The following is an 11,232-nucleotide window of genomic DNA, read 5'->3' as shown; positions in this document are numbered from 1 at the left end:
ATTGGTCCATGTTGCTATATGTTTGATGAGCCAAATTTAAAAGATTTTTTTCCAAACAGGGTTCCTGTCTTTGAGTGAATCCAGGAGTAAAAGTTGCATCAATTCCATCTCTGTAACGATTGATAACTTTAAATATGAGGTTAGTCATAACTTGATAGACTAAAGATTGTTGCGGTGCCAATGGCTCATAGATGTTCTGGTACTGGGACTAGTCTGGGAAGAGGTTGAAGGAGATGACATTTCTCTACTTCCTTACACTTGCAACATTTTTCACGCACCTCCTGTCCATCTTTGTGAGATCTGCCTCTGAATGGTAAAGAAACCTAATCAGTGGAGTTCTGTACCATGGATCGAATACAGTGGCACAGATGTATTTATGTGTAGTCACGGACACCCAGTGGGAGAGCTGCTGCCACCCCAAAGGTAAGCCTGTCTGTGCGCATCTGGATCGCAGCCAACGCCAACTATGCTGCCGGTAATCCCGGCCATAATGTATCCTTTTTATCTACACTAGGGCCAAATTATTATGTACCTCATTCTGTGATCATACACGCGAGTTCACCGTTGGTAACCCAGGAGTGAGACCCAATTGCCCTGGGTGCGTCTTCTCCCTTGAGGCCCCTAAACCAGGCAGCCCCCTATTCAACTAGGACTACGGACTTGTGCCATAGGGTGGGTCATGCAACTCTACTTCTTTCTCTCCAGGAGCCTCCTTTTTGGCAGGCCAATTGTCGCTCCTTACCTAGACATGCCCTTGATATTTTCAATCTGCCACTGATAACAACTGGAATCTGTTGTTTCCTTACTGAAACCTTGTTAAAAGACAGTTCAGCCGCGGATATTGCTTTGGCGATCCCACAGGACTTTGATATCAAATAATGACAAAAACTTGGGCAGGGTGGCTATTATACATCGCTCTGCCTACTCCTGCTGTGTTTCGAATCTAATCAACATGAATAATATTGAAGGATTGTTCTTCACCATTAGTTTAGCTCCCGTCTTTACAGTATCAGGTGCTCTTACCTATTGCACCCCTGATGGCTGCTCCCTATAGCTTTTGATTGTCAACTATCCTTCTTCACGCAAAGTATGTGGTAATGGCTGATTTTCACCTTCACATGGACGACCTTAATAATAAACCTGCACAGCAATTCATGAGCTATTTGGAGGACTTTAACCTTGAGCAACTGATTAAGGTGCCCACTCACAAAGCTGGTCACACACTGGACCTTATCTTAGCTAACTCTTTGACAGTTATGGTAACGGCAGTTTTGAAACTCATATGTTCTGACCATGTTTGGATCCATTTTAATGTTTTAACCACGACTTGCTGCAACCGCAAAGTCTGAGGAAAAAGATGTCCAGACCTGGTCATAAAATGGCTCTCTACTTTCGCTTCAGTCATTTACCTGCTGAAGGACTGGGAACTTAGAACAAGACCCACTGTGTTTCAACAGCTGGCTCACTAAGGCTATTGAAACCGTTTCGTCTTTGTAATCACACTCCTCAGAGACTTGAGCTCTCTGCACCTTAGTTCTCGGATGCCCATAAGTCACTGTGTAAAAGATTAGAAAGGCAATAGAGTTTTAAGTATGACAAGGGCACACAATTAATCTATCAGACCACTCTCAAAAAATAGCATGCAACTATTTGGATGGCCCCAAAAACATTGTTTCGTCTGTTTTAGTAGCTGCTTACATACCTCAAGAGTTGTTTAAAACTGGTCAACTCTTTTCTCTCCCCAAGGGCGACTAAAAACACCCTCACCCACTCTATTGAGCTTTGCGAGGGATTCTCAGACTTCTTTTATAGGAAAATCCAAGTCATATATCATCACTTTCCGGCCCAGATTCCCACCAACCAAGGAGCAATGTCCCAGGCCTTTTCCAGCCATTTACTGTCTAGTTTTGCCCCCATGACCTTTGAGGAATCTGCAGAGGAACTAGCAAACTGCAAGTCAGGCTCTCCTCTTGACCCCTGCCCCTGGCCATCCTCAAGCTTGCTGTCCCTGTGGTAAATCCCTGCTTGAATAGACTGCTCAATGAATCCCTTGACCGGACGCTGGTTCCTTTCTGGTAGTAGATGTACTTGCTTCTGTAATCTCTTTATGGTTAGTGGTGTGGTTTAAGCTTCAGCTCGGCTGTCGTGGCTTTTGCTGTCCCTGCCATGGTTCTTAATTTAATTTAATGAAATTAAATTAGGGCTGGTACAGCACTCTGCTAGTTGAAAAGGTGCACTGGTGCCATTCATGCAAATATGTGGGAGGAAATCAGCTAAATAAAAAAAGCACCAGGGTTTCAGAGCTTTGAACTGCAATTCTCAGCTGCAATAAATGGAAATGGTTCTAGGTCCATTTGTGATCCTGACGGGCTTTGGTGATTACTGGCATTTGAGCATCTGCTTATCTGAGATGGTGGATTTTCTGTCAGCAATGGAATTTGGCATAATGTAACACTAATTTATGTGGTTTTGTCTTTGCTGTGGTTGCTGCTTTTGTCTCTGTCATTGTGTCAGCTGTGGTCCCTACTGTTGGCTAAGCTGTGGTTAAAGCGTCAATGGTGTGGTGTCTGCAATTATTGTTGAAGGTCTCGATACTCCTGTTGTGGTGGCCATGCTCACCCCTGCTGTGTTTTCAGTTTGGCTCCACTTATCAATGCTCAGGTCCGTATTGTGGTAGAGGCTTTGCTGCGGTCATGGTTGCAGTTAGGATTAATGATGGATCTTGGAGGTTGCAGCTGTCCTCAATGCAGTCCCAGCTGTTGTCACAGCTGTAATCCTTGCTGCATCATTGAAGCTCTGGTGACAGTTATGGTCCCGTCTGTGCTTGCAGTTGTTTTTCCTGATGTGGCAGCTGTTGCTGCTGTGGTAGTACTGGCAGCTGGTGTAGCTGAAGTGGTTGCAGCTGTTGTCCATGTTGTGGTAGAACATGCTACGGTTGTTCCGGTTATTGTGTTAATAATAGTCACTACCATGGTTAAAATTGTGGTCGCTACTACTGTTCTTGACTTGTTAGCAGCTATTGTTGCTGTTTTGGTCCCTGGAATGGTGGCAACTGTGGTCGTTGCTGCTGTGGTCCCTGCTGTAGCAATAGAAGTGGTTGCTGTTGTAGTCCCTGCTGTGGTTCCAGCATGTCTGCTGCTGTGTGCTTGAAACAATTGTTGGAGTTCTGGTTGCTGTTGTGGTAGTAGCTTTGGTTACAACTATTTCAGCTAATGTTGCTGGTCCTGCAGTAGAAGCTTCGGTGCTGTAAAGGAGGCAGTTGTAGTTCATGCCATAATTTCTGCTGAAGTTCCAGCTGTGATCACAGCTGTAGTCACTGCTGCAGTGGCTTGGTTATCATTGCCGTGGTTGCTGGACTAGTCTCTGCTGCAGTAGTAGATAAATTGCTGTTGTTTTAGTGTTTTTTTGTCAAAGCGCCAGCTGTGGTCGCTGCTCTGGTCCATGCTGTGCTGGAAGAAGTTGGTGCTGGTAAGGTTCCGGTTGTTTTGAAATCCGTTCTCTTTGCTGATGACCCTGCCTTGGTGGCAGCTGTGGACTTTCATGTGATTACTTCCGTAGTCACTGCTTCTATTCTCCTTTTCATGCTGGTGGCTGTTATCACTACTGTGTTTCCTGATAGTTACAGTTGTGATGGATTCGGTTGTGCCTGCTGTGTTGCCTATTGTGCTTGGAACTACTGTTGCATGTGTTGTTACGACTGTATTGGTGACTGTGGCCAAAGCTATTGTAGATATTGATATAGTTCATGCTGTCGTAGAAGCTATTGTTGCTTCTTTGTCCCTGCTGCTTTTGAAGTTGTGGTCACTTCTGTGGTTCATATTCTGCGGAAGCTATCAACATTATTATGGTTACTGCTGTTGTCCCCTGCTGTGGTTACTACCTTGGCGTCCGCTTTACCTTGCACTGCGGTGGTGACAGCTATGAGCACTACTACTGTGGTGCCAAAACAGGCTAACCACAAGCACCTCTCAGTGTATTGTTTTTTTTTTTTGTTTTGTTTACAACGAGACCTACCATAATTTCTTCAGGTCCTTGGTGAATCATGCTGCAGCATGGAGGATGTCTTTCAGGAAAACCAATGCAGCATATAGGAGGCAGTGGAGCATGACCTTTGCACCATTTAGATGTAAGGGCGCTGAAGGACTTGAATGGCAATTCTAACGTTAATTTCTTAGAGGAAAGGTTTCATATATTTAATTGAGAAAGCTGGTACTAGGTCATCTTAGTGAACTATCCTTTGAGGGTGAGGTTGTTGTCACATAGTGAATCTGAATGATTTACTGTTAATAGTTGGGGAGGAATTATGTTTTTGAGCCAGGTTTGATCAGATTGCTGTTTGTTGTTGTCAAATAACAGGAACATTGTCTTTAACTCTCACATACATGCTAGATATTCAGGACTGGAATAGGCGCATGCAGGTTATACACTGCCACATACACCACTGCCACATACTTAATAACAATCATAGAAAAACATGAACATATTTTATCAAGGTCACTGTGCTGGTGTATATTTCCATGTTACAGTATTTGATGCGCCATACTATTAAACATTTCAGATGTCTTGACATTAAACTTTATTTTAGTGTTTACATCTTAATTTTTATATAATAAATCTAAGGATTATACTAATCATCTACATCCAAAGGGGCAACTGGATTAAACAATGGGCGCTGTGCCTTTGGCTGAATTTTATTGAAGCTGACTTCAAAATCCTTTTTTGTACCAATCAACTGTTCTGGCTGCATATATTTTTTATTGTATCCTAAACTACCGATTTTCTTAATCCTGTGCTGCACAATCTGGGTCGTTAGTTCCAATACAGAGGGTGATTTCTTAATCTGTTCCATAGAAATGCCTTCTGTTAACAGGCCCTCAATCCTCTCTCTTAAAACAGGAACAGTATAGTAAAGGAGGGCAGGACAGTTCACAATCATTTGCTTTAACTCTATGTCGTTACATTTAAAAATGTTTTTAGTGTAAACAGCACTGCTCTCCATATTGTTAGTAGTGACATTAAAAAGAAGCCCTTTTAACTTGGACAAGAGTCTCAAAACCTCTGAATCTGTGAAACCTAGTTTCTGGAAACATTCCAAGTTGTTTTTTACTGCCCCAGGAGACTTTGACAAAATAAATGGGTCTTGACACAATAACTTTACCAACCAGACTGTCATATTGACTTCTGGACCACCAAGTTTGAGGTAGCTCTCCTGCAATGCCTCGACCATTCTCTTGTTTTTATCAACAGAGTTACAAAAGATCTCCGGTGCAGTGACAAAAAATCGACTTATAATTTTCTTCCTTATTCCCAGCTCTTGAAAGTACTGGATATTACTTGTCTGATTCTCCTTGTGTATGAAAGTGAAGAAAGACTCAGGAAACAGTTCTATGTTTTTAACCAATTCCTTGTCGTCGGGATACACGGATCGCCAAAGATATTGCTGAGCTTTAATCACTTCAGGGGGCTGTAGGATTGCCTCAGGACAGCGTTCCAAAACTGAAGCAACGGCGGTACTATTCGCTCCCATATCTGTTAAAATATTAGCAGTTTCTTGAACGTACGCTTTGTCCCTTAAAAGGACCCACGACTTCAATCTTCGAATTTTGTGAACGTCCACATTTAGTCTGTAGAGGCTGTCCAACATCTGTTTATTTTCTTTTTGTGATGTTCTTTCATCTGTGTAACAGTAACACTGTAAGCAAGTCAGTTTATGTCTTGCACTCAAAAGGGACACGAATGTCAAAGGGTGGGAGCACTTCTGGCAACCAGATAGCGTTAATCGGAACATGTTTACGAAAGTATGGCGACTTGCTTTCAGCATGTTTCAGTAATACGCCACAAATATGTACCTGTAATGAAAAATATGAAAAACATTAATTTTTATATGGATTTAGAATTAACAAAATGTACAAGGATCTGAAGTCAACCAGAATGGAAGAATGGGCATCACTCATTCACAACAGATTTTTAAACAGTTCAATTTCATGGCCCTCAGACATACTTGGAGTTTACATGGCCTTCGTGTTATTTTCTCTAGTTAGGCCAGTCTATTCTAATAGTAAAGGGCATCCATCACTTTAATTGGTTAATAGACAGTGTTTCACCTTTTTAATTCCCTGTATACTTTCATTTAACTTTTTCGATTTTTTTTTCTGTTCTTGACAACTTTGAAAACACCCAGAAGGAGGCGTCTGCAGAACTTTTAACACCAGAAGTGTTATTCTGGAATTACACACAAGGCTTATTCAACTGGAGGTGCAACAGACGTATGAGAAGTGAATTTTAATTACCTAGCTCAAGGTTTATACCAATTTTTTTTGTGTGTAGGGTTTTAGATAATAAATATACGGTATAGCAAATGTCAGTGTGCTTGTATTTCAGCACACTGACTTACACGTGGTGCGGAGTCAGCCTAATCTATTAAGGAAGAAAACTACATCATATGTGATAGAAACATAAATAAGTTCCATTATACAGTTTAGTACTAACCATGCACAGAAGTTGACTCGAGTTTGTGGTATCACAAACCTTTCGATTCAGTAAATCAGGGTTGGGGGAAGGCAGTGGTACAGGGTGCTACTAAACTCTAACTGAAGTTGTTTAAAACTGAAAACTTAATTTAAAAAAAAAAAAAACGAAAAAGCAGCTCCATTCCCTTTAAAGAAATCTGGTTGTTTGGAAAAAAAATATATCACATTTTTAAATGCAATCACAGGAAATTTGGTCTGCTGTCCGTTGAATACCGCCATTCCTAGGATTCTAGCCAATCGCAGGGGGAGACAAACTTTAAACTGCTTAAATAATATTCAATAGGCATCTCATTCTGCTACTCCCCACGATTCCTTATTTTGTGAACTGACTTCTTGGTACATTCGTTGGTGCGCAAAATTAGATACTGATCACAAAACGTTGGTTTATAATTTGTGATCACTTTTTCTACTGGTATCTTAGTAATAATAATAATAATAATAATAATAATAATAATAATCATCTTTATTCGGCATATCTGAAAATATGACCATAAAAGATACAATTTCATCAACACATCAATCTGAAAACAGTGATCATAATGGTAAAAAGGAACTCTCAGGATAGAATAATACAGTAAAAAAAGTACTCAATAATTACTAAAAAGCATTTAAAAACTCTACCGCCTATCCTAATTGATACATAGATTCAATAGGTGGTCTACTGCTTTTATGATCCCCTGATATTTCTTAGATTTAATGCAGAGCTTAAAAAGTTCGAGACACAGAATAAGGTAAAAACGTCTGGGGCAAGTTTTAAAAATAACAGGGCCACACAGGCCTGTTTAAATCTGAGTTTCTTTAAAAGCCCCTTTAGAAACACTTTTCTTGGGAATGAGTAATACGGGCATAGAAGAACAAAATGTTGGGTATCCTGTGGAGACCTAGTGTCGCAGCCACAGGGCCCCTTTTGTTCAGGATGTGCCACGTACCCAGCCGGTACAGCCAGTAGATGGTGAAACAAATTCAACCTAAACCTCGTAATTAAAAATCTATCATGTGCACTGGCTATAAGGGTTAGATACGGTTCTATGCTTTGTGTCGACACGACCAAAATATAGTTTCTGACCGTGGGTTTATTCAGTTCGATTTCCTCCCTTTGGGCCACAGTATGTTTAAAAAATAGATCTTTAGTAAGCGCCTTGTCCTGTGCACACACCGTATCTGGACTGGAGAACAAATCTGAACTACCAAGGATAGTAAAGGTGTTTTTTACGTACTTCAGCCATGCGATTTCCAACACATGGGCCAGAGAGAGACAGTCCTGAATTATTTGCCTGTTAAAACCTATCTCTTCATTGGACCATATATTTACCCAACACAGAAGAGGCTTCACCGCCACCAAGTCGGAAATATATTTTGACCCCAGCTCCTCATGTACAATAAAAGCAGGGGTACTCCGGGTGACTTTCAATAAACACCTAAAATAACAGTTTTCTTCATTTTGGAGTTTGTTTGTCCTCACTTCCATATAGGACTTTAGAACTACAAAAGGTGTTATACAATTTTAAAATTGTTCCCGGTGACCATCTACCTAATCTATGGGCATAGCTTGTAATCGCTCCAGTAGACTTTATCAAACCGAGACACTTGCCCTCTAATAACTGTTTAAAACTGAGTTTATCATCGAACATGATGCCTAAGTATGAGAAGGCAGGTACTTTCCCCAGGGTATGTGTACCTACCTTATAGGTATTAGGCTTTCTACCCCAATTCCCTAATTCCATTATATAAGACTTAGTTAAATTAGGGGACAAATCCAGCTTGTTCATAAACCCTACAAACCCATCTAATAAAACCTGCAAGCCCTTCGGTGTACGAGCAAGGAGGACCGCATCGTCCGCATAAAGTAAAACAGGGACTGATCTTGGGCCTACTTTTGGGGTATCTGCTTGAAGTGCGGTTAATGCAGAATCCAGGCCATTGATGTATATTGTAAATAAAAAAGGTGCTAAAATACATCCCTGCGTTTCCCCTGGGCAGCCAGCATGCTATTTGAATTAGTACTGATGTTCTGATTTGCGCCCCCACTATCTTCTGCTCCAGCTCCCTCATTCAAGATGTCTCCAGCTCCATTTCCGGCCACATTTTCCTTACCAGTGCCATATTCCCATCCGGTGGTGATGCTGCTATAGTAGCACTTCCCCGTGAAAGCCTCCTCTCGGCTTTGTCAATTTATTTCGAGATAGCTTGCACTGCCTTTGTTAAAAAAGAGTCAATAGTTCCCATGGTAATATCCGGTGATGAGCCAGTGGCAGGGCACTTCCTTTTCCCCATAATATACTTGTGTGACGGTCTTATCCAAAGCAGCGAAACGCAGACCAGTTAAAAAATTCTTGCTGCCACTAAGCAACACCCCCGGCCCCCCTGCACAGTCACCAAAAGTTAATTATGAGCTGATCATTACTCACAGAGGAAGTCTTGTAAGATCGGAGGTAATAATATCCAAAGACAAATGTTAGAGATGTAGCCCAGCCCGGCCACCTCCGGTCAGTGACGGGCAAGGACAGGCCTGCCCTTGGCCCGGGCACCCCCGCACGCGTCCCGCCAAGCGGGAGCCGCGAGTAGCTTTATGCACCTCCAGGCGCGCGGAGAAACGCCTCTTGGCGAGAACAGGGCAGTCTGGGGGCTGAAGTCCTCCTGGTGCAGCAGGTGCCGGTGCCAGTGTTTAGGTGCACGGTATCTTAGTAGATCTTAGTAGATCTGGCTGTAAATATTTTGTTGAAAATTAGACAATAGAAAAACTATAAATGCTAATCTCTGGCCGAAATTGCCGATGGCAAATCCCATTTCATGCGCAAAATCCTGTGCTCCTGAAACCCAATCACATTGTCAGGTGCAAAATCGCACCCTGAGGATTTTGCCAGGTAAAATGTGGGGGAAAATAGAGTGCATTTCTGGCTTGTCCACCTCAGAATGGAGGAAAACATGCACGATTTGTGTATGCAGGTTTTAATCCAATTCGGAGGTCTGAGGTGAGCAAATTACCCCCAAGTACCTGCCATTTCTTTACAAGTGGTAATTTTAGGATGCGTGACTGAAAAAGCCTAAAATCTGTGTCACCATCGTTTTACTCAGTTTTCACTGATCTGTCCATGCCACTATTTTCCTTTATTCCCTTAGTTTATTCAAAACTAGGTGAAAGATGATGTCCTGCTTCATACAGAATGTCCATTTTAATACAGATCTACTTTAGATGAATAAACTGCAACATAATTGCAATGCATATTAGCACCCTTAAATACCTTTTTTCCCCAAAGCGCCTAAATTAATGCATGAATTGCCTGCCTTGACACGGCAAAACAACCCCTTAGTTTCTCGATTGTTCCAATCATCAATGTATGCTGAAACATGAATGTTAAGTATTTCTGCATCAGCATAAAATCACTTTGTTGATCCCAATGTATTACTGACATTGAAAATGCTTGTTTTGGTTGTTGTTCTAATCTAGATCAACTCTGATTCCAGACAAACGTCATGGAGAGTTTATGGACCAAGCTTTGCACCATTATATTGTCACTCTCATTTGAGCGGTCTTCAGTTAATCATCAATGAGTTTCAGAGCTGTGGTAAAATCACAATTTTCTATTTGGCACAAACAAGGACACGTGAGGCTACTTATTGCAATCTTGAGTCCTTTTGTAGCCTCTTTTGGTGGCGCCATAAGTGAGATGCCTAAAGGGGCCTCATTGCGGCACGGTCTTTGCTAAAGATAGTCCCCAGTAGCGACCTTGTCAACCTTACCTGCGAAACCCTCGTTATTAAGGAGTACCTACCAATTACAAAATAAAAGCTGCTCTAGCCTCACTGTCACAAACCAAGAACAGTGCAACACATCCCACGTGAATCAACTTGCCATTCATAATAACTTTTATCAGAAAACATTAAGGAACTCATTGGGAACATCAATTAACAAAGTATAAACAAGCCCGTTAATGTTTCAAGCAATCAAACAACATTTGTAGAGCGCACTATATACCAGTGAGGGTCTCAAGGCGCTGGAGAGGGGGGTTTGGGGGGGGGTTGGGGGGGGGGGAGTGGTACTGATCGAACCGCCAGGTCTTGAGTAGCCTCCTGAAGGTCAGCAGGTCTTGGGTCTGTCGTGGGTTCAGTGGGAGGGTGTTCCAGGTCTTGGCGGCGAGGTGGGAGAAGGACCTCCCATCAGTGGTTGTTCTTCATATGCACGGGACGGTGGCGAGTGCGAGGTCGGCGGACCGGAGCTGGCGGTTGGGGGTGTAGAAGGAAAGTCGTTTGTTGAGGTAGGCTGGGCCGGTCTTGTGCAGTGCCTGGTGTGCCTGGGTGAGGAGCTTGAAGGTGATCCTCTTGTTGACGGGCAGCCAGTGCAGGTTTCTCAGGTGGGGGGTGATGTGGCCGTGGCCTGGTACGTCGAGGATCAGTCGTGCCGAGGCGTTTTGGATGCGTTGCAGTCGTTTGATGAGCTTGGTCGGGGCTCCCGCGTAGAGGGCGTTTCCGTAGTCGAGTCTGCTGCTGACGAGGGTCTGCGTGACTGTTTTTCTTGTATCTGTCGGGATCCACCTGTAGATCTTGCGGAACATGCGGAGGGTGTTGAAGCAGGAGTTGGAGATGGCATTTACTTGTTTGGTCATGGAGAGCGTTGAGTCGAGGATGATTCCCAGGTTCCGTGCGTGGTCGGTGGGTGTCGGGGCTGTCCCCAGTGCCGTCGGCCACCAGGAGTCATCCCAGG

General features: G+C 42.9%; 1 protein-coding gene across 1 annotated transcript in view; it reads right to left on the bottom strand.

The window, feature by feature from the left end:
• Window positions 1-4,467: 4,467 nt before the first annotated feature.
• MTERF2 (mitochondrial transcription termination factor 2) overlaps window positions 4,468-11,232 on the bottom strand; it is a 97,042-nt gene continuing 90,277 nt past the window's right edge. The window contains exon 2 of the mRNA XM_085652543.1: window positions 4,468-5,849. Within this exon, the coding sequence (XP_085508669.1) occupies window positions 4,628-5,821 (1,194 nt within the window). The 5' untranslated portion in view covers window positions 5,822-5,849 and the 3' untranslated portion in view covers window positions 4,468-4,627. The remainder of the gene's footprint in view (window positions 5,850-11,232) is intronic.

The sequence above is a fragment of the Triturus cristatus genome, chromosome 4_1 (assembly GCF_964204655.1).
Source record: "Triturus cristatus chromosome 4_1, aTriCri1.1, whole genome shotgun sequence".
NCBI classification, from domain to species: Eukaryota; Metazoa; Chordata; class Amphibia; order Caudata; family Salamandridae; genus Triturus; species Triturus cristatus.
This window is presented reverse-complemented; position numbering and strand designations above follow the sequence as displayed.